At 40.3% G+C, this 23,381-nt stretch overlaps 1 protein-coding gene across 1 annotated transcript in view; it reads left to right on the plus strand.

Moving 5' to 3' along the window:
• The window catches only part of NIBAN1 (niban apoptosis regulator 1), a 66,465-nt gene that overhangs the window by 36,934 nt on the left and 6,150 nt on the right, over positions 1-23,381 (plus strand). The window contains exons 6-12 of the mRNA XM_035333084.1: positions 10,067-10,182; positions 17,587-17,691; positions 17,786-17,948; positions 18,952-19,139; positions 19,390-19,551; positions 22,440-22,550; positions 23,155-23,262. Of these exons, the coding sequence (XP_035188975.1) occupies positions 10,067-10,182; positions 17,587-17,691; positions 17,786-17,948; positions 18,952-19,139; positions 19,390-19,551; positions 22,440-22,550; positions 23,155-23,262 (953 nt within the window). The remainder of the gene's footprint in view (positions 1-10,066; positions 10,183-17,586; positions 17,692-17,785; positions 17,949-18,951; positions 19,140-19,389; positions 19,552-22,439; positions 22,551-23,154; positions 23,263-23,381) is intronic.

Below are 23,381 nucleotides of genomic sequence, written 5' to 3' on the forward strand. Positions count from 1 at the left end.
TCCATCCATCCATCCATCCATCCATCCATCCATCCATCATTTTAGGCAGGCTTCTCCTTTCCTATACAAGATTACCAGCTATTGTGTTTCACTTGGTATTTGCTGTTAAAAGAGAAGGCCAACCAGTTGGTGCTGGTATGTAGGGAAGTCTGCGTAATGGGAAGGAAAATATAGCTAGCTAATTCTGGGAGATGCGGAGTTTCACTTCTTTTTTTTATATTCTTTCATCTGGTTTGATTTCACATCCGTATCTTGATAAATACCCTCATGACACAGGAAGCTAGGGGACTTTCAAAACCATATCCTGCCATCTCCAATTTCACCATAACTAAAAAAGTAGAGAAAAAAATACATTAAAAAAGTACAACAAAGAAATGTATTAGGCAAGAGAGAAATACAAAATGTCATTTTAACCTTATGCAGGACATTCTGGCACAGCTTGGCTACGATAGGAGAACTGAGACAGCATCAGATTTACTATCTCTGCATGTAATGTTTTGGATTGCCACTAGCTCTGTCCATATTTCCTATTTTCAACTCTAAGCTTAGCTGGCAGTTGTTTTTCTCACAATTATTTGTACCTTTCCTACATGAACATGTGTATAGTACATACAGGACTTACCAACTCTTGGACTGTAATTCAAAATAATTATTGAAGTGTTGGAAAAGATTGAGAAAAGGCCATTTAATATTCAAGCTGAAGGAAAGGTTGGCTTTATCGGGAGAAATACTGTCTTTGTTAGACCCTTCCTTCTCCTTGTCATCCTCTTGACTAGCTACGTGCAACTCCCTGCCTCTGAACCTCGTTCTGTACTGCTTGTCTTTATCCCTGTACAGAGCAAGGCACCTGTCATGAGTCCAAATAGGACTTCGGAAAGATTTTTGAGTCTTCATGTTACAGACAGGTTGGCTGTTCTTCTCTGGAGAGGGCAGCTGAAGGAAAGAGTTTTCTTGTTCAGGTATCTCTTTCAGGATTATCCTTCTCACAAACTGTGCAGAATGACCAGTTAAAGTAGAAAGGAGTAGGAAATTGCTTTGATACCCTGCAGTATTTTTTTTATGTTAAAGGAAAATAGCTTTTCTCTGGGATGAAAGCAAGACCTTTTTGAAGGTTTGCATGATTTTTTAAGTCTGGGCAAAGGTATAACATAAGCAGGATTCAGCCTTCCACCTGTATGACCCAAACCTGGGACTTGCATCTTGACTTCTCTCACTGCAGCCGCTGCACTTTAATTAATTAAATCACTTTATGATTAACAAGATCAGATCTTCTGTACTCCACATGAGTGGCTGAGGTGATGGCTGGTCTGCGCTATGTCTCTCACCCTATCCACAAATCTAAATATGCACTCGCTGTCTTAACATTCAAAACCATTTTCCTATTAATATGTTTGAAATGGCCTGTGGGGTGCTACAAAACCCATGAAATGTTTTAGGACACAATATAGAATTTTATGTATAATTTGCTTAAAATGAGATTATTTTTCCTACTTGTGGGATGCTTTTACTCTGCAACATTATTTCCTTCATTGAGTGATTGACTTTTCCAGTAAGCCCCTCTAGCTTGTACTGCAGTTGGGATTTTCAGTCTGTGGGAGGTGTATTCATTCTGAAATGACAAGATGATGTGTAAAAATGTGTGTAAAATCCTAATTGCGATTGTGTTCTTCCTGCCTCTGTCACCTCCACACCCTGGTTTTATCTTTCTTCTCCTGTATGTTACAATGCAGGGGGTGGTGCAGAGGTGACACTGCCTTGCACCCACCACCTGAGCTTGTTTTAGTAGCTGTGAAGATACCCATTTGTGCACGAGTAATGGTTTTATTTGGGCTGCAGCTTCAAAGGTCAGTGGCAGAAGATTTCTCATCTTTACCAGGAATACAGGAGATGGTTTGTAAAGCACTTGGAGATTATCAGAGATGAATGAATCTGTGGTTTAGACTATAAAACACCAGCCTGATGTTCCTGGCAGAGGGAGGTGCCATGTAATCTGTCTTGTGCTGCTTTGAACAGCTTTAGTACAGGCATTGCATGCTGCAAAGCAATCATCTGAAATGCTGGTTTAATGTTTAGGAGGGAACTTGCACTGCAAAACTTTATTTGCTATAAATACAGGGTATTATTGCAGGGTTGTATCCTGCTTGGAAATGACCTCATTTAGCTTCTGTTAGTGGTTAGCAGTTTTATACCACATGGTCTATGAATCATACGGTACTACATTGCTCTCAGGAAAACATCAGAGCTCTGAGGTTGGTGCTTCTCAGACCCAGGACATTATACTTCACTTCGATCTCAATTTGGGGTAATAGTATGACAGGACTCCATTTTGTAAAGTTAAAAGATATTTTGTAAAGTTAAACGATTTTTTTTTTATTATTATTATTTTTTATAATTATTTCTGGAGGGGCTGTAGCTGCATTACAAGCCCTGGGTAAGCTGTCTTTTCCTGACATCCAGTGCCTTAGCTCTTCTCATCTCTCCTTGTTCAGACAGAAGGATTTTGATTCACTTTGATTTTCTCTTTGGGTTGGGACCATATGTTTGTTTCTTGAGAGACAGAGTTTTTCATAACTTTATCCTTTTGGAGATGATGGCCACTACCCTTCTAACCAATTTTTTGTAGTATCTTACAAGCAACAACTCTTGAAATGTGCGAAGAACTTGGATGGTTGCTTTTTGCCATCTCATAACAGGATGATAGGTTGGTCTTGCTCACTCGTGCATAACAGACTTTGGGTCTGGGCTCTCTCTTTGGCAGTCCTCTGTGTCTTGTCCATCGTCACCTGTGTGATGGTATCGCTCACACACCTCCTAGTAGAAAACTGCTCATCATTGACAGAAACTGTATGAGCAACAGACATTAACCACTGCAGTCCCTACCCACAGCAAATAAACCCCAGGCAGGTATTACCAGAAATACTTGAAAAAATGCTATTATAGGAAACCCTGGCTAAATAGATCACTGTTAGAAAGGGAAACTGTTCTTTGTCATGTTCATTTGCTTTCTTTTGATGGACATCCCCTAATTGTGGTGGTGGGAAGTTGGCAGAATGATTCTTTAACTGCAGGAACATCTCTTATTCCCTAATGTTCTCCAGATGCCTTCACCCAAATCTGTTGGTGATGGCACTGTGCAATAGCTTTTCTTCAAGTACCAGTACAAAAGATAGAAATGTCCTGTATACTAAGATGGCTAAGACACCACACTTTCTTAAAATAATAGCCTTTTTTTATCAGCAGCCTCCCTCTGGTTTTGGGCTGTTTTCTTTTTTCACCAGCCTTTGTTTAAAAAGAGTGTAAGTGGTGGAAGCACCGTCTTTTGAGACTGCTAAAACCAAACACTGGAAACTGAAAATCCCAAATACTTTTGAACTTTATCTACCTCCTACTATTCTGTTCGTAGCATCACAAGAAGCACAACCCTTTGCCATTACAGTACAACCAGAGATATTTCTTGTCCCAGGAAAATGCTACATAAGGGGATCAGCAAGAAACAGCTACAAAATAAATGTTTTGGTACTACCTTCAGCTAAGCCAGACTTTGACCAAATAGATGAGGAAGCAAGAATATGTTACTGTAAGGTCATATAAAATTAAACACAATTTCTACTAATTTCTCATATCCCCAAAATTATAGTAAGTGCCAAATACTCTCCCAGTCAGTGAAAATCCACCAAACTTGACTCCTCTGCCATCTTTACGACCTTCCAGTGAGCATCCTCCTGCCTTGACTTCCCTACTCCTTAGCTGAGGTCAGTCTGTCACTTTGAAGATTAGAGGTGGTATTCATGGGTCCTGTGGTGTTATGGGAGGGAAATAAGAAGTATAACAGGCTGTTAGCACTTCCCATGTGTGAGGAAGAGACATCTGACCAAAGCTGCAGTTACTGAGGATGGTGGGGAGGAGCCAGGCAAGGCAACCTTCCTATCTGTGTGCCTCTATGTGATCATCACATATGAATGCCAGATTGCTCCTATTATCAAACAGAGTTACCTGCAGGCAGAATTCAGGAACCATATGGAAAGTAATGCTCTCTGAATGCAGAATCTCACACCAAACTGTACACAGCTCTCCAGCTCGGGAACATATACATCGATGTCAATGCTGCAGGAAGCAGAGGAAGCCAGGGTGAATTTCTTCTGAGTTTTGGTAGTCAGATGATGGGCATTTTGTCAGAATCAGCTTTTCTTTAATTAAAACCCGTGCTTTGTGAGCTGAGGCTCCTGGATTCTGTTTTAGCATTGGCTGATCTATGTCTTCTTTGGGCCTCAGCTTTTTGCAAAGCGTCAGCTGTAAAGCTTAGATTACTCTTGGTGGTTTAGCTAGATTTGGTGAAGCACTTTGTCCACAGTCAACATCCCCCTTCATTATTATTAACAATAAAAGTAATAAATTTACTGTAAGAGAAACCCATAAGGGAGAAGGGCATTTGCAGGATTGCAATATGGGCACTGCATTTGTTTTGAAGAATGACATACTCAGTTTTTACACATCGTAAAATATCCTGACTGCAGCTCCTTGGCTCTCTGAACAGCTTCATGCTGTAATGCTGCTGCTACGTCCAAAAATGAGCGAGTCCCAGTTTGCAGGATTAGTCAGGATGCAGAAGGGAACTGTGAACTCTTGGTGTCCCAGCAGACCAAACCACCCCATAAATTGTGGGAGGTGGAAAATTCTTGCTGTCTGGTTATCGCGTCTGACTGCAGTCCCACCAGGAGCTGCATAAATGTTGCCTGAGCTTCCCAAACATGGGCTTTTCCATGCGGTTGTATGAGAGGTACAGAAATGAGCTGTGTTGCTGCTCATCGGAAAACTTTATTTGTTGACTTCATGTTTGTTAAGTGAGTAGATGATATGCTATGTGTCTTCAGACACTTATTCCCATTCTGGTTGTTGCATGACCATTTTAGTCTCCTTTTTCATGCTTCAGTAATGAGTTTGAATAGTTTTACTAGTAACTATTACTTTTCAGATAGAACTGGGTATTGAAACACTTCTTAACAGCTAGCATGGCAGGTTAGGATATGTAATGTTAAAGAGGCACCTCCCCTCAACCATAACTAAGAAAATGAGCATCTGAGTGATTAATCATCAGCGAGAGACCTGATGCAGTAGACTGGTAACATACAGGTAACAAATTTGAGTGGAAATGGTCAAACACATTTTCTATTGTCCACGTCTGCTGAAAATACACAATTTTATTTTGGGGCAGTGAGGTCTAAGGTACTCATCTCTGATAACAAGGTCTATTTCTAGAAGTTTTTGCACACAGTCAGTGTTTTGACCGGTGGTGCAAGACTGATTGATCTATGGCTGTCGGCAAGACTGATTCCACCAGGGCAATTAATTCTCACTGCTGTCTTTAGACACACGAGAAGTGTTTGTAAGCCAGAAAAATTGTTCTGGTAGCCCATCCTCTGTCCCAGAGGGCTTGTAAATGATGTGCCAGCAAGATGTCTATCTTCAAACAGAGGCACAGCTGGCCTGTCATGGGATGGGAGAGCACATAGCAACTTGAAACTGAAGATTTCCTCTGTTACTTGCCCATACAACCAGACATCTGCCAACTGATGAGCAGGACCTGTAGTGTATAGCCTGGAGATCCTCGCTAAGAGACAGCAAATCCAACAGTGGCAGAAACATCAGATGTAGCTTAAATTGGTTATGGGGCCTTCTAAGTTAAGGGTTCGGCACCAAGAATTCATCAGTGCCCACTGTACTCTTCAGTGGGTGTTGAGGAGCCTGGTCTTTTGTGTATTGTTTTGATGATTTAAAGTTTGAGATTTTTTTTGGTGGGGGAGAAGATTTTAATCTACTTATACACTGCAGGGAAGCTCATGTCTACAAGACACGTTAGACACCTTTCTGCAGTACTGAACAAACTCAGCTGTGTCTTCGTGAGACATGCAAATGTGGGGAGATTTATGAAGCCAACATGTTTCCAGTTGTCCTTCCATCTTCTCAATAGGAGCTTTACAGCAGTTACTCTATGAATGAACTGCTTTCATTCTATGTTTATAAAAGGAATGTATTGTTAGTGGTATCTTATCTGTGTTTGTTATTTAAATTAGGCTCCACACTTGGGTATTAAAAGACAGTCTCTATGTGGCTTTTCTTGTTTTAAAATCAAATAGACCAAAGAGAATTTTGTTTTGCTCCACAAATATGCAGATGTTATATCCATTAGCAGCTGGAGAAGCTGTTTGGGTAACTTTCCAAGTGCGGACGAGCCTGGATTAAGCACGTAGCATGAGTCTGGTACCCATAAAGCCTCTCCAGCCTTGTGCTGGAGGACATGCAGTAAACTTTATGGCTTGCAGCGTTGTTGTGGAAGATTTGCTTGCTAACTGCTTCTTGTCCAATGACAATTAAATGTTTCTGTCCCAGGCTTTTCCTTTCATAAAGAGATGTAACAAGAAGGTGGAGCAAGAAGGCTATGCATGTGCACTTCAGAAATGAGACTAAGTGTATTCAGTCTTGCCCAGGCTACCCAAAAGAAAAGCACATTTTTCCATTTTGAGGTAGGCAGCAGCTGGCCTGAGCAGAGGAGAATAAGGCACATCACGCATGCATAGCATATGTTTCCAGCTTTTTCTGGTTTTGAAAGCTGTATAGATGGCACAAGGAAGAAAGTGAATTGTGATAGTCCGGTACTGCTCCATGGAAAGAATAGGGATGTGTGTTAACGTATGCCTTTACCTGTGAAATACATGTGGTGGTGCTGTATACATACAAGGTGGTGCTGTATCTCAGATTAGCTTCTAAGGAGCATGCAACTGGTGGAAATAAAACACTATACCACCAGATGATTCCCATGCGTTTTGTGGGAGTCGGGCAGGGATGACCCACAACCGCCTCTGCACCCAGCTCCCCTGGTGCGCTCCAGTTTCTGCAAGCAGCAGGGGCAGACCCATCACTGGCAATAGGTGCCAGCCAGATCACTTAAAGGGGAAGCCTCACAGTGAAGCACATGTTGTCCTTTCTGCTGATGAACAATCGTTCCTGATACCGCAAGGGTTTACCACCTGCCCTGTTCGCAGCTGCAGTTTCTGCTTCCGTCTCCCACGTGCTGTCCTCTCTCTTGCACGTAAGCAAGGCTACCACAACAGCTTCTTCTTTGTTTTCCTTACTTTGCCGTTGTATAATGGAACTGGCTACCAGTCTGTCTTCAGTCCTCTAGCCTTGTCAGAAACTGCTAGATCTGATTTACAGAAGCCCTGGTTCTTCCCTGCTGAAATCCCCAAGGATGTGCTCTGCAGCTCCTTTCAGCTTGGGTACAATTCCCTTTTCTCAAGCCATATCTATCCCATGAATGCGCCTCTGTCTTGTCTCCATTGCCAACAGCTTCTGCATGGGCCAACGCTGGATGGATCTAGTTGTTCAGTGTCTTATCTCTGATGCAATCCTTTCCTCCTATGGCAAGTGAGAAAAAAATGCTTAACGCAGTTACAGTAGGCCTTGAAGGATAAAGCTGCCTTTTTACTTTGAGCTGTTTTTGTGTAAGACTGCCATAATTGTGTTGTTCTCCTGTGTTTACTGGTATAGGAAAGAATGTATGATTTCGGATCCTATGCAATTTACAGCTTGATATTGTTCCCAAGAACTATTCAAATGAATTGCTCTTGTTCTTTTAGCATCTTCCTCCCACTTTTCTATGGGTCAGGGACAGCCATAATAAAGAAAATACTCCCTTGAGTAGAGTTCAAAACTTGATGATCTTAGAGGGGAGACTTGTCAGCCCTGGCAAATCATCACCTCAGCAGGTCCAAGATCCAGCCCTTTGGATGGTCTGTTGTCCCTTTTGGTTAGGAGGGAGCACAGCTGCGAAGAAGGAAAACATGTGAGTCACGATGGGAGGGCTGCAGGAGCTGCAATCTCCCTTCCTCCAGCCAAGCCTGGCTCTCTTCTGGTCAAAATATTCAAGAGTTTAGTTTTGGGAGGACAAAAGTTTTTAGATGCAATACAGTTTTTCAGGTGGAGTGCTGTTCTTTCATCAAAGCTGCTGTCAGAGGACATTCTTCTCTTGGCAGTGAACAGCCTGATTCTACAACTCCTGAACTGGTATTGTAACATCCTGGTTTGTGACTTGCTATTAAAAATGCTACAAATCATGGAGATAGCAGTGAATAAATGGTTGGGATTTTACGTGCCTGCTGTTCTAGATTGATCAACATGTCGGGGGGAAGAAACTGATCTCTCGGTACCTCCAAATATCTGCTAAACAGAAATGGTATCTACGAAGTGGCAGTGTGAGAATGTTCACTGTGCCTCAGTATGTATAGCATATCTTCCTGTAGCAGTTACTGCTTTCAGGGGAAACTCTGAAAGAGCAAATTCTGACACAGATCTTAAACCTCATTGCCCACCATGCAGATGTAACTGATACAAAGCTGTTTTCAAGTAACGAAGCATTGGTAAAATGGTAGTACGTTTCTCCTGCTTTCCTTTTTGTGTAAAATGCATGGAGGAGACATTTTGGGAATTACTGTAATGTTAATCTTCTGTGTTCCCCATAATTTGTATAATCCCTGTATTGCCCTTAGTTTGCATACAAGCCTTCTATAAAGCTTTTGTCATTAGAAGGTTTCACAAACAAGTCAAAGATATGTCTTGCTTGACAGGCAAGGCTTGAGAACTTACTCTCTGACTTCACATAACAATTGATTATACATATCAGTGTCTTGAAAAGCAGTATACTTACCTCTGATAGAATTAACATTCCCCTTCCCTGATAACATGCACACAATAGGACTTCAGCTGATTAAGGCTGCAAGTAGTTAACCTTGAAGAGGTGACGATGAACTGTTTGTTTTTCTCTTAAGATAATAGTTTGTTTTTCTCTTAAGATAATAATCCTCACAGTAGTCCTGAAGCTCTGACTCAGCAAAGGCAGCACTTAAATTCCTGAAGTATTTCAGTTGTGGTTTCTCAGCCTGAAATTCTTACTCAGGTTTGCCAAATGGCCTCATGGCTTTTCCACGTTTTGATACAGAGGGACTATTTCTCCCCAGATCATGACAAACTAGTTCTAATGTGTGACTGCTATTGCAGCCTTTATTAGATGTGGTTTTGTGTGCTGTAATGTGAAGGAGACGGTTGACTGCAACTATCTCAAAAGTCTTGCAGATTGGAAAGAAGAAATTGCCTGAGATATAATTTCTGCTGCATGGCTGGTTATCCGGTATTTATAAGAGCAAACTAGTTTAGCCACTTGTTTTCTTTTTTTTTTTTCCATGCTGTAGTCCCATTTGTACAGCATAGTGCCCCCAGGCTATCTTCATGTTCGTGGGACAAGCTGCCATCTAGCAGTAGTAGCTGTGGATGGTAACCAGGTACTTGATCTGTGGTTAAACATGCCTGAAATATCGGGGAAAAGCAATGCAATTTGTCAGAAATGTTGTTCTTAATTGGTATGAGCACAGAGCTTACTGTGTCCAGGTCTGTGTTATTATATATCCATGAAAAATTCATGCTGATCATCAATTCCATAATAAAACTATGAAATAGAGGATTACTGGGAAGCAGTATGTTAGGGGTTAGCAATTTCTCAAGGGCGTCCAACATGCTGTAATTTGCTGCCACTCAGATGATTATCAGTATCTTAAATTTGTAAAATTTTATTTTAAATTTAAGAAGCGGAAACTCCCAACTCTTGGCATTAGGACCTGCTGTCAAAGTCTGCCCATGTGCCATCATACGTAGCTCATAAGTATAAAAGAAAGGGATGAGCTTTCATGTGTTAATGACTGCCTTGTCAAAGTCTCCCACATACAAAGCTTGCTGTAAAACTGTTATCTTTTACTGAGTGGTCTATGTTAATACCTGCTGATGTTGGTTTTACCTATCAGTTTAGATGGGCTGGCTTGTGACAGTTTATACGTGGCAACATTAAGCTTCTGAATCTTAATGAAACCCCAGAAGTCTTCAGACACTCAGGCTTAGTAAATGATCAGAAAATGTTTCTGCTGGATGGATGTGGAATAAGAAAATTGATTTAAAAAGGATGTTTATTTTAAAGGTTATTTATGTGTAAATCCTTTGTACTACCTTTTTTTTTTCCTTTCAGATATTCTCAAGCAGACTACGTATGAAGTTGAGGCGTTCTTAGAAGCCGTTCAGTTCTTCCGGCAGGAGAAAGGCCACTATGGGACTTGGGAAATGACAACTGGCAATGAAAAAGAGGTAAAAGAATAGCATCCTAATTTGGGGAGGCTTTGGCTGTAGCAACTCTGAGGATAGTGAAAGTTGTAAAGACTCTTAGAAAAAAATATATATTTAAAAAAAAATCTAGTAGGTAGAAGTTCCCAAGATTACAAGACACTTCTTATTGATATGTAAGAAACATATATGTTTTAATAAACTGTTTTGTATTTTTTTAAACTAAAAAATGAAAGAAAGTGTGCAGTGAACTAAAGTTGTGGTGCTCATGCTGGAATATCAGGATGGCCACATTTCCACAAAAGGCTCAGGCTCTACTTTATTTGTATGAGCTGTAGTTACCACCTGGTCACTGGGTGAATAAATGCTGTCTCTAAAACAAGGTACTTTCTAACATCTCGCTACCACATTTGGTATGTTTATAGTTCTGGTAAATCAGCGAGACTGAAAGTTCTATGCACCAAACTCAGAACACATGGTTTGTGTGCAGCAAATACTTGCTGTCTGCTGCATTGGACTGTGCTGTGTTTTTCTACCTTCTGAGATCTTCTGTAGATAAGAAACATATTTTCTTCTGTTGCTATTACCTTTGATAATAAACACAGCAGTTTCCAGTACCTTGAGGTCTAATGCCTCCAGATGCCATTGTAGGAGATACGACTTTATGAAGAGAAGAAAGGCACCAATGCATGTGTTTTGAAGAATCTCATCATTTTGTTTTTCCCCATTCTTTGAGAGTGAAGCATTTAGATCTGAGTAGATAAACTGGTAGACCTACTTCTTGTGCCAGCCTTCTGAAACGGAGTCTTTCATAGTAACAATTACACTGGGAACACCAAAAATTTGTCTGTTTCAGTACTTCAGAAATGAGATATGAAGCTTAGGGTCAAGATCCATTCTGAGTGAGTGATCCATACCTAAATGTGCGGCTTTGGAGCACTGATGGCAGATGAAGTAACTCTGCCAGTCCTTCTGGCATCACTCCAGGTGTATTTTAGTGTAATTAAGGCATTATTTGTGCCCTGACTTATACATACATTTTTTTTCCAAAGCACTGAGTGCTCAGTAGTAAATATTACTTTAGTACCAGCTGCTGGGTGTTTTCCTTGATGAAGTCTGGCATCCCTTTGGGAAAATGGAGAAAAGTCTGGTAGTGTTCGTGATACAGGGTTTTGTTTTGAGAAATCAGATTATTTATTTGGGCAAGGTATACTTTGGAAATGCTGAAAATTATGGAAACTGGAAAAGAAATTATAAGCAGTGTCTTTCCTGGTGCTGTCATGTCAGGGACCAAAGTTTCCTGCTAACATCTGGTAATAAATACCACAAAGTAAGGAGTTTCATCATTCCAGTGGAGGGACTGAGGGTTTTTCTCTTTTCCCCTCCTCCAAAAAGTTATGGAGCTGTTATGGTGCTAGTTTCATTTTGTGCTTTATTTTGTCTGTTTCTTGCCAACTCCTTTTTCATAACCCATACACCTCAAGAGAACTGTAATCATAAGACATCCAGAGTAGTTACGCCACTATCTTCTTAACAATAATTCATTCTTTACATAGAGTATGTTGTCATGCCTGTTTCGATCCAGTATAATAATTATTTTAGGCAAATATCCAAGCTAAGTGAATGGTTTGGAACAAGCAGGCTACAATTTGTTGCTGTAAAAATTTCGGCAGAATGCCAATAAATATATCTACTGACATTCATTTATAATGGCAGACTCTCCACAGTATTTTCTGAAGCAGTCATTTCATTAGCTCATGCAGTTCTGCCTTGGTACTGCAACATGAAGGTAGCAAAGCAAGGATGTAGTAACTCAGCTGAAGACCTACAAAGTTTTTGGGGGTTGTAAACATTTCTTTCCCTTGTTTTGTTTTTGTTCTTTTTCATTTTTAATATTTTATTACTAACAAAGGATATATTGAATTGCAGGTGCTGTTTCTGTAGGTAAGTGCTGAAATAGAAGGTTAAAACTAGGGATTTTTTGACAACACTTGTCACAAGCCACAGAACAGCCACACAGTGAGAGCACTACAACACCATTATTTTATTCTAGCATAACTCCATTGGTCGGTACTACACCAATGTAGAATAACTTATTGGTAAATCAAATACAAACAGATATGGCATTAAAACACTAAAATCCCTATGGTACACATTTCAGTAGAGCAATATAAGCCCAGTCCAGCACTTCTTAAAAATGTTGCCAGAGAGCTCAGATTCTTCAGAATGTGTTTGATCAGTTGTCACATATATTATTCGGTTTGTGGTACTCCGGTTTGGGTTATTCATGAGATTATCTTTTTTAAGTGACTCAGTCGTTTAGGACCTGAATTAGTCCATTGGTTTTGATAGGTATATTTGAGTCAGTGTAGCTGAATCCAAATGGTGTACTTACATAATCTGTAAGTACTTAAGTACAGTAGGATATTGCATATTACAGATATAGGTATATTAGTAAGTAGGCCATTGTGTTAAATTTCTGTAGGGGTTGCTTTGTGCTAACAAAATACTGTGTATTATGCTATGTGGCATCCAGTCAGAGCCCCTTCTTATTTTCTCTTGCTGTCCACATTTCTGCCATTTCCCTATCGTGTTCTTGGTGCATCATTGGACTCTTGATAGCAATAAAGGAGGAGCATGGCACCACAAAGGGAGCCTTTCTTGCATCCATAGAGCCTTTTGGTATAACAGCTGGAGGAAGCGGTGTTGCTCACTGACTTTAGTATCAACTATGTCTAAAACCTGCTCGAGCAGATGTAATATGTGAGGTTGCATGTCAAGAAACACTGTCACTCTACTCTCTCACTTTTTCTGCTTTTTTTGTAGGGTTACTATGTCTCTCTTTGATTTACAAGATTTCCACTGCACTTCAAAGCATTCAGGGTGCTGTGAACAGCCTTATATGTGCTGTACAGTCAGGACAAATGAAAAACCTTGATTAAAGGTTTATGTGCCATTCTGTATAGCACATGCACAATAGTACCACCTCTGTCATCATAAATGAGCAGGTGTGCCTCCGTAACTAAGAGACTGTACAAATGTACCTGGGCAACATCTCTGAACAGGAAATGAACATGTCCAGAAAAAACAAGATGCCCCTCCTCTGAATCACGAGTACAAGTAATGACTGAACCAAACATGGGACTGTGGTCTTGAGGTCAAAATTAAGATACCTTACATAGAGAAATTCAAGAATCCAGCATATCCCCGGCACCAGTAGATGCCCCAAAAGGAAACGTGTTCAGAGACCTGAGATCACAAAGATACAGAAATGGGGCAGATTCCATATTGAACTGCCTTCCTCTACAACCCTAGTGGATTGCCTTGTTGGCCAACAAGAGGAAAATGCAGAAGGAAGAGAGGTCTCACAGCTTTCTCAGGCCACAGATACAGTGTCGTGTCCCACCCTTCCCCTCCCCCCCCAAAAAAAAAGTGAGATGGGGAGGACAGGCTAGACTCTCAAAAAGGCTTGTGCTTGTTGTAACTCTGTGTATGTATTGCTAGTTTGGGGCATCAAGCGGGATGAGCGAGAAATAAGTTGTAGCTCAGACCTAGGCAGAAGAGGTGCAAAGCCTGATGGAAGTGAGCAATTCTGGACAAAACTTGGTGAGAGAAAGAAATTCTGAAATGGGTGGTGATGAATTAAACCAGGAAGCTGTCTCGCACTGTTTGATTATTTCTGCATCAAAGAAGGCAGACTTTGATGTTTCTTCTGTACAAAGTTAGGTGAGACTATCCAGAGAGCTACAGGACCGGAGAATAATTTAGTTAAAAGGCGATCTCTGGAGGTTGTCTGGCCAGTCCCACACTCAAAGCAGAGCCAATTTAGGGGCCTTGTGCAGCTGAGTTCTGAAGATAGCCAAGGCAGGAGGTGGCACAGCTTGTTCCTATGACCACCCTTACGGGAAAATCTTTTTTTTAATAACTAATAGGTTGGAAATTAGGAAACATTATGTTTAGGTTGGACATTAGGAGACATTTCTCCTCAAAAAGAGTGGTCCGGCATTGGAACAGGTTGCCCAGGGAGGTGGTGCAGTCACTGTCCCTGGGGGTGTTCAAGGAGAGGTTGGATATGGTGCTTAAGGACATGGTTTAGTGGGTGACATTGGTGGTAGGTGTATGGTTGGACCAGATGACGTTGAAGGTCTTTTCCAACCTCAATGAATCTATGATTCTAATTAAAATTTCCCTTGTTTCTGCTTGTGGCTGTCATCTTCATCCTTTCCCTGTGCACCTCCCAGCAGAGTCTGTGTCTGTCTTCATGGTGTCTCCCCATATGTGCTGTGGACAGCAGTAAGGCCTCCCCTGAGCCCTTCCATTCTTAAGGCTGAGCAACTCCACCTCTACCCACATGTCATGCGCACCATCCCCTGACTGTCTTGGTGGCCTCTGCTGGACTCATTCCTGTGTGTCACGTCTTGTAATGGGAGCCCAACACTGGACATTGCTCCAGATGTGGTGTGACAAGTGCTGAACAGAGGGCAACGTTCTCCTCCATTGACCTGCGGTTGCCCTTTGCTGCAAGAGGCACTGTGCAGACAGATGCTGAATTTGCTGTCTACAAGGATGCTCAAATCCCTTTCTGCAAAGCTGTTTTCCAGCCAGTTGTTGCCAGCCTGTACTGGTGCCTGGGATTGTTCCATCTCAAATGTTGGACTGTGCATTTGCTTTTCCAGAACTTTATGAGGTTTTTGTCCACCCCTTTCTTCAGCCTGTCTAGGTCTCTCTGAATAGCAGCCTTGCCCGCCAGCGTATTGACCGCTCCCCCAAATTGTGAGCATCTGTATTCCCAGTCTGATGTCTTTTATTTCTGATTGGAACCAGCTGCAAGCTTGAGTTACCACTTAGTAGCTGGGTTCAGAAAGGGTGATGCATCTCTTCTACAGCTGAATCCTGCTGCAAACTGAGAAAGTTATTGAAAGGGAAAAGTACTCAGTGTCGATTTAGAAAAATACAGCAATGAAAAACAGACAATATACTTAAATAATAAAAAATGGGGCAATGATAACTTTTCCTTAGTTTTTGTACATGCCAGCACAAATGCTTGAATGAAGATTTTAATGTATATAAATTCTACAATGTGAAAATTTTACTGTATTTTTACCAGTTTTACTGACAGAAGTAGTTGTTTGAAAAGTTTTTCACAAACTTCATCAGCTATTAATTTTATCCCTTTTGCCTCAGGATAGCCTTGGAACTAATGAATCTTTTGGATTGTGCTATACTTCTTGAAAAAAAAATAATAAATCAGAGTAGAATTATTTGATCTACAGATTACCCCAATTTCTGGATTCCCTTTCTGTTCCATATCCAGGTTTTACTGGGACCTTCCATCCTTGTGTGAATTGTGAAATTGGTGTTCACAAGAAATACTTCCAAAGATCCACATCAGTATCATTCTATCTTGCTTTTTTGGGTCAAGAGTCATAGAGTCATAGAATGGATGGGAAGGGTTGGAATTGGGTTGGAAGGGACCCTAAAGTAATTTTGTTCCAACCCTCCCATGCCACCCACTACATCAGGTTGCCCAGGGCCTCATCCAACCTGGTCTTGAATACCTCCAGGGATGGGGCATCTACAGCCTCTCTGGTCAACCTGTTCCAGTGCCTCACCACCCTCTGAGTGAAGAATTTCCTCCTAACCTCTAATCTCAATCTGTCCTCTTTTAGCTTAAAGCCATCACCCCTTGTCCTATTGTCATCTGCCCAAGCAAAAAGTCGCTCTCCATCTTTTTTATAAGCCTCCTTTAAGTATTGAAAAGATGCAGCGAGGTCTCCCCAGAGTCTTCTCCAGGCCAAAGATCCCTAGCTCTCTCAGCCTTTCTTCCTAAGAGAGGTGCTCCAGCCTCTGAGCATCCTTGTGGCCTTCTCTGGACCCGCTCTAACAGCCCCACATCCTTCTTGTGCTGGGGGCCCCAGACCTGGATGCAGGACTCCAGGTGGGGCTCACAAGGGCAGAGCAGAGGGGAACAGTCACCTCCCTCGACCTGCTGGTCACGCCTCTGTTGATGCAGCCCAGGATGCAGTTGCTCTTCTGGGCTGCAGCCATGCACTGCTGGCTCACGTTGAGATTTTCATCCACCAGAGCCCCCAAGTCCTTCTCTGCAGGGCTGCTCTCAGTGAGTTCTCCTCACAGCCTGTGCTCGTGTCTGGGATTGCTCCGACCCAGGTGCAGCACCTTGCACTTGGACTTGTTGAACTTCATTAGGTTCACATGGGCCCACTTCTCCAGCCTGTCCAAATCCCTTTGGATGGCATCTCTTCTTTCTTTAGTATCAACCATACCACTCAGCTTGCTGTCATCAGCAAACTTGCTGAGGGTGCACTCAATCCCATCGTCTATATCATTGATAAAGATATTGAAAAGCACTGGTCCCAAAATAGATCCCTGATGGACACCGCTTGTCACCAGCCTCTGCCTGTACATAGAACCATTGACCACCACTCTCTGGGTGTGGCCAACAAGCCGAGTCCTTATCCACTGGATGGTCCACCCTTCATATCTTTCCAATTTAGAGATTAGGATGTCATGTGGGACCATGTCAAAGGCCTTGCAGAAGTCCAGGTAGATGACATCAGTCACTTTTCCCTTGTCAATTGATGCAGTCACTCCATCAGAGAAGGCCACCAGACTGCTCAGGCATGATTTGCTCTTGGTGAAGCCATGCTGACTGCCTTGGATCACCTCCTGCATGTGCCCTGACATTGCTTCCAGGAGAATCTGTTCCATTATCTTTCCAAGCACAGAGGTGAGACTCACCGATCTGTAGTTTTGTGAGTCTTCCTTTCTACCCTTCTTAAAAACATAAAAAGTCACTGTTTTGCCCCAGAAATTGCTTAGAGGTTCAGGGAACAGCTGCAAAACTTAGTTGCACCAGCTGGGAATTGAACGTGGGTCACAAGAATGGGAATTTTGCATGATACCATTACACCACTGTTGCTGCAAGTATTTTCCTATTAGAAGTGTTCTTTGGCTGATGAGTCTTCAGAACAACTTCTCAGTGATGCCTCTGGGAGGGCATCAGTGTCTCAGATTAAGGTCAGCTTTGAGAAGCAACAGCCATTATAACAGCTTCTCAAATGTTTTTGATACAGTTGTTTAGCTGACATCAATCATTTTAGCTCCATTGTTTTTCACATGGCAATCTTTCTAACAGCATACAGTGAATTTTAATAGACGTCTTTGTCATCTTGGTTCATCTTCCTTTGGCTGATGGTCTTTCAAAGCCTTTCAGAGGAAGATTCTTCAGATGGAATTCATAGAGTTTCTCTCAAATACCTGATATTTTAAAAACAGTCCTCCTGGCAACTTGGGACAGCTAAGCTGTTGTGTGTTTGGGGTTGCCTATATTTACATGTCATTCTGTGATTCAGTTTTTAGGTGGCAAACAATATATGAACAGGTCATTTTAATCTCTTAACCATATAGATCTTGAGCAACCTTGTGATGGAGGAACTCCTTCCTAACCTTCAGACGATGATCCTGCCTAAAATGAAAGGAAAGAGGAATGACAGGAAGCGGGCCTGGTTTGGTGTAAGTATGAATATTTCCAGAGTAGTTGTTTCTCATACTAATTGTCTGAATGTGCCGATTCTAATCTTTGCTTATTATTTTAATTTGAATTTAGTTTGTAGAAGAAACATATGGCTTAGTCCAGCAGCAGGTTTCGGAAGAACTGAGTACCTTGAAAGAAGAGTGCAGAGATTTTGCAAAATCTCTTGAAGGAACCATTCGCTCAGACATGGATCAGATTCTGAACTCCAAGAACTTCTTAGCTGGAAAAATCAAAGGTTAGTAGGAAAACAAATGTGTTTTGGAGCAATCCTTAATGTTTCCCATTGTGCTGCTTAAATTACCAGATGTTGTTGTTTTGAAAGTCCATCCGGAGATGCTCATTTTCAGAAAACAAATGCTTTGAGCCCCTGCTGCCTTTGATGGGAACTGACACCTGGGGCAGCTGCATCTGTGAAAATACAAAGTCTTCTCAAGTTGGAGCTAGAGCTGGCAGGTTATGAGTATCCTGATTAGAGTTGCGTATTCTGCTTTGATTTTTGCTTGGACAGCTTTGTGAAATGAAGATATAGATATATATATAGATATATATATATATATATATAGAGCATCATTAAAAGTGTGGTGGTTTAGACCTTATGTCAAGAAATGCTCCATTAAAATAGGTTCTGGTTAAGTGACAAGTTCATAGGACACCAGGACACCAAAGCATGATTAAACCAAAGAGCTTTTTAAATGATGTCAAACTAATATGAAAAAACATATTTGCTATGAATGTAAAAATGAGTGTTAAAAGTAGGCAAACATCAATTGATGTTGCTTAAGTTAGCAAATAAATAAACAGCTGATCACTTAGGAGCTGTTTTGATAAAACTCAGCATGTTACATTGATATTCTCAGATAACAGCCTAGGATGCTTTCAGTGAACTGTGGAGTACCAAGGTCAGATAAATCCTATACAAGCACCATGACCAAGCTTTGTGCAAACTCCACAATATTTACCAATACTTACAGTACTTTACCAATACTTACTTTCCTCTCCTCTCACAGTGCTCCCATGCTGCTAGTTTGCGTAGGTGGGGCATAGGAAAAGATGTTTCATTGCCACTCAAAAAACTATGAACTCTCCTTTCATCACCCTTGTCATCTCTGAGGAGGTGTGACTCCAGAAAAAAATACAGGGGCATTTAATCCATTGTAAAGTATATCAGTTCAGATTACATTTTTCACTGTATATCTTAGTGGCCTAAAATGCATCCATTGTATTGTCTTATGCTCCAGCCACTGTTTCTGAGCCTGCTCAGAAATGCTGCACAGAAAATATCCAGCCATTTCTCACATCCATATTGGAGGAGCTCATGGGTCCCGTGAGTTCTGGATTCACTGAAGTTCGCTCACTTTTTGATAAAGAAGTTAATGAAATCATCCAGAACTTTCAGAAGACAAATGATATCACAAAGCTAAAGGAGGTAAGACAAAAATATAACTGGAGCCTTTTACATTAGCACTTTTCTACCTAGAACTTGAGTGACAGCAGTACTTGCTTCCCAAAGTGGTAGTATATTATTGCTTTGTTTGTGGTCTCGAAAGTCTTGTGGCAGTTGTGCAACCAGAGTGTAGATAACAGAATTTGTTTTAGGGCTATTCTTTTATTCTCTACTTAAAATTAGGTTCCAGCTGCTTTTTCTCAAAGCCTGTTTTTCCTCCACTGGAATGCAGAATGTGGATCAGCTGATGAACCTACCATTCAGTTCTGTGAAGATGGAGCCTTGCTATCTGAAAGTGAACCTCCTCCAGGAGCTCCTTCAAGACCTCAAGAGTCGCTTCAAGGTCTACCACATTGACTTTGTGGTTCAGAGGACACAGAACTTCATGCAAGAGGTACTGTAAAATCCAGTTGTTCCTCTTGAGAGAACAGGTTAGGTTTGTTCTTCTAAGCTGCTTCAAAGTAATCTTGATGAAGAACTGTGCAAGAGGCCCCAAATATATACCAAGCAAAATGCAGGTTAAAAAAAAAAAAAAAAAAAAAAAAATTGAAGCTAGAAGCTCATTTTCACATTTATATTGGTGACATTGCATGCGTGAGAGTCTTTCAGTAAGTTACAAGAATTTTGGATGGATCAACTCTTCCCATGAACCTTGACATTCTGAATTCTTGGTGTCTTAGCACCCGGGAAGGTTGTGCTTATGCCAACAGGGTAGCTAAAATCCACCTGATTTTCATTCTCAAGTGTTTATTTTTCAGGAAGAGTCCTGAATAATTTTAACAAAACAGAGTGTCTCCTTCTCCTTCTTGGTAGTTTATTTTCTCATGAATATAAAATAAGTCAATTAATGTTAAAACATGCCAATTTCTTTGACACAAATGATGTCTCAGGGTGAAGCTATTTTAACCAACTACACTTCCCATGGGAATGGTTGAAGTGAAATCATTTCATCATTTGGAATGAAAAAGGAATGTTGCCTCTTTTTCCCCTCCAGTGTGTATTGGTATAAGCTGTAATGTTGCTTTGCTTTTATTTCTTCTGGATCCCTGGCCAGAAATCTATTAAGACCTGGCCAGTAGACTTCTTTCCATTGCCAGAATGCAGGGCAGATTTGGCCTTATAACAATATGTTGAATCCTGTGATTATAATCCGTAGTTGAGAAATTAAGTAATCTAGTTGGTCATTTTGTGAAATGGAACCGGTTCCCTCCTGTAAAGTGAGAGTTATGAACATGGAAAGTAAGTTTCTAGCACAGTGTTCGGATAGGGTTTTCCTAAAAGCAGTTTTTCTAATTACAGCAGTGATCAGCAGCCAAAAAAAAAATCAGAAATAAAATTCTGATTTCATGTCTTGGTCTTTCAAGGAAACCATTCCAAAATGCTGCTCAAATAAAATGTCTTTCAGTAAGTGAAGTCCATGAACCAAGACGAAGAACTAGACAGAAAATATATCCTGTACAAACCAAGTTTTTTTAATGTAAGGAAACAAAATTGACAATAAATAAGTTAAATGAGAGCAAAAGTTATTCTGAAAATGCTGTTATTGTTTCTCTCTCTTTAAAAGGCTAATATTTTTTCTCATAAAAATAGTAAGTAGCTTCACTTTGTGTCCATAGAGATTTATTTTATCAACAAGTAAGGTCATACGTGTCTGTGCTCATGTACTTTTAATATAAAAGAATCATTTGGCTTAAGTCTAACTTGGGTGGAGTATTCCTTCTTTCAGTGCACAGTTACAGGATTGGGAGCTTGGCATCCTCTAGTGGTCAAGTTTAGGGAATTTAGGAGAGAAACACTCAACTAGTGTAAATAAACCAGCTCCAGTATCTTCAGCAAAGCCACACCAGTTTATGATTTGCTCCAAATAGTAACACAAATAAAAAGTGAGTCATTCATCTTGGGATTAGTCTCAAACTTAACTATACATTATTCTTGTCTTCGTACTGTATGGGAGGTCTTGCAATGCCTTTAATGTATGGCCTCCTGATACATGTGCAGATTGAGGAGACCTCTATCTTCTCCATTTCAATCTAAAATATACTCTATATAGTCTAATTTCAAGTTTTCTGCAACATCAGTTACAAAGATCACCCCTTCAACGTTTTTCACTGCTTATTTTCATTCATGAAAATGTTACTAGTCTAGGAGGAATTGAAAGTGTGTCTTATCAATAAGTATCTACATACTCATTTACAAACTACCTCTTTACTACAAAGTCATCTTTACTATATGATGAAAATCAACTGGTACATTCCCATGAGATATGAAGGAAGACCCAGCAGTAATGATGGCTTCCCTGTGGTACATACCCATGGGTACATACCCATCCCCCTCCAATAAAAGTAAATTGAAAATTGAATGGAAACACTACTTAAAAGAGGCAAAGCCTGTTTAAGTAGAAATAATTACCACTTGCAGGACATTTATTTCTGAATTATCTTCCTGTAGTAAGGGTTTTAATATTTTTAATGAATCTTTGGATAACTTGAAAAGATGGCAAGTACCAGCCTAACATAATTCTTGAGAAAATATTGCTCTGAGATTTTTGCTGATAACTATTTGTGTTATAAGATAAGCTACTAATTAATGACTTTTTTAAAAAAAGTCTCATCTACAGTATTACTTACTAAGACCAATAGGATATGATAGCAGTCAATGATAGTCTTCTATTAGGGATGAATTTTGTCTGTGGCCTGTATATATAGCCACTTGATTCTACTTCTTGTCTTTTTCACCATCTGTTTGGACAGTGACAAGAGATTAAATCTGTACAGGAAAGCTATTATATTAGATTAAAGATACTAAGGCTTAATTTCCTTTATTTACTGCAACATTTCTATGCATGTTAGCCTTTAGGGTACTAAAATAGAGAGTAACAAGAGAAACACAATTTTGGGACAATATAACTGAATCTACTCTGAATAAGTTTGCAAATACCACTGTTTAGCAGACTTTCGGGTATTGACCCTGCTTTATGCTCAAGGTAGAAGTTGAGGTAGTTTCATTTTCCTGTGCTCTTGCATTAATGTAAGAGATTATTATTATTTTTTTTTTCCAATTACAAAGCTGAGTGTTGCAATCTAAACTAGGCAAGGCTTTTCTTCCCTTTCCACAATCATTTGAAGCACTTGAAAATATGTATTGATTTTTTGATTATTCTTTCTCTGTTTCACCTCTCAGAAACACAATTTAAGTTAAAGGTTACATTTTTCAGGTTTCTTTATGTATGTAGACATTTTATGTTACTGGTCTTTAAAATATATTTCTTATTATTATTCTTAGCTGATGGAAAATGCAGTTTATACTTTTGAGCAGTTGTTCTCTCCAAGTCGCCAGGCAGACTCAGCGAAAGTTGCAACAACCATTGAAAAAGTCAAACTGAGAGTACTGAAGGTAAATGCTACAGCTTTTGTGCAGTAAGATCTCGTGTTCTGCCTTTTAAGAAACCTAAAGAGAGCATCTCTTACGTGAATTTACCTTAGTATTTGAAAGAAGATACCTCTTACCATCTGGTGGGAAATGCTGATTTGGTGGCACTTAGCAAAGCTGCTCATTTTGGGGGTAAATCCTAGTTCTGGGCAGACAATTGTAAGAGTATTTATGTGTGCAGTCCTTTTAATTACAATTAAATCAACTGGAAATGATGCTGTGGATCTGAGTAAATAATTTTATATTAATTTATTATCGGCCTGCTGCTAGAATTCATTACCCTCAGTGCTAAAATACCTGGAAAGAGCAAGCATGAGGCTGTTTTTAGCTCAGACCAAAAAAAAAAAAATAATGAAGGGAAAGAGATACCAGAATCTCCCTGATCTCAGAGTATTTTTACAAAAGCTGGAATAACCTGCATGGGAATTGAAACCCCTGAATGTACCAATGATACAGTATCCTTTGGTATTTCCCTGTCACCAGTTACAGGTTAACAAGCGCAAGTTCCTCCTGTGAATGATTAATAACACCGTGTGGACTTGCTTCTCTTCTTGTCTGTCTTTAACAGCAATACGATTACGACAGCAGCACTATCCGGAAGAAGATATTTCAAGAAGCACTAGTACAGATTACTTTGCCCACGATGCAGAAGACACTGGCTTCAACATGCAAACCAGTAGGTTACATTACTACTCTGTGAGTAAAAAAAAAACAACAACAAAACAACATTAGTGAAAGGAAGGAAAGGATTAGCACCTTGACTATAAATCCTAAACTGTGTAAAGCTGTTTTCTC

This window comes from Oxyura jamaicensis, chromosome 8, assembly GCF_011077185.1.
Source record: "Oxyura jamaicensis isolate SHBP4307 breed ruddy duck chromosome 8, BPBGC_Ojam_1.0, whole genome shotgun sequence".
NCBI lineage: Eukaryota > Metazoa > Chordata > Aves > Anseriformes > Anatidae > Oxyura > Oxyura jamaicensis.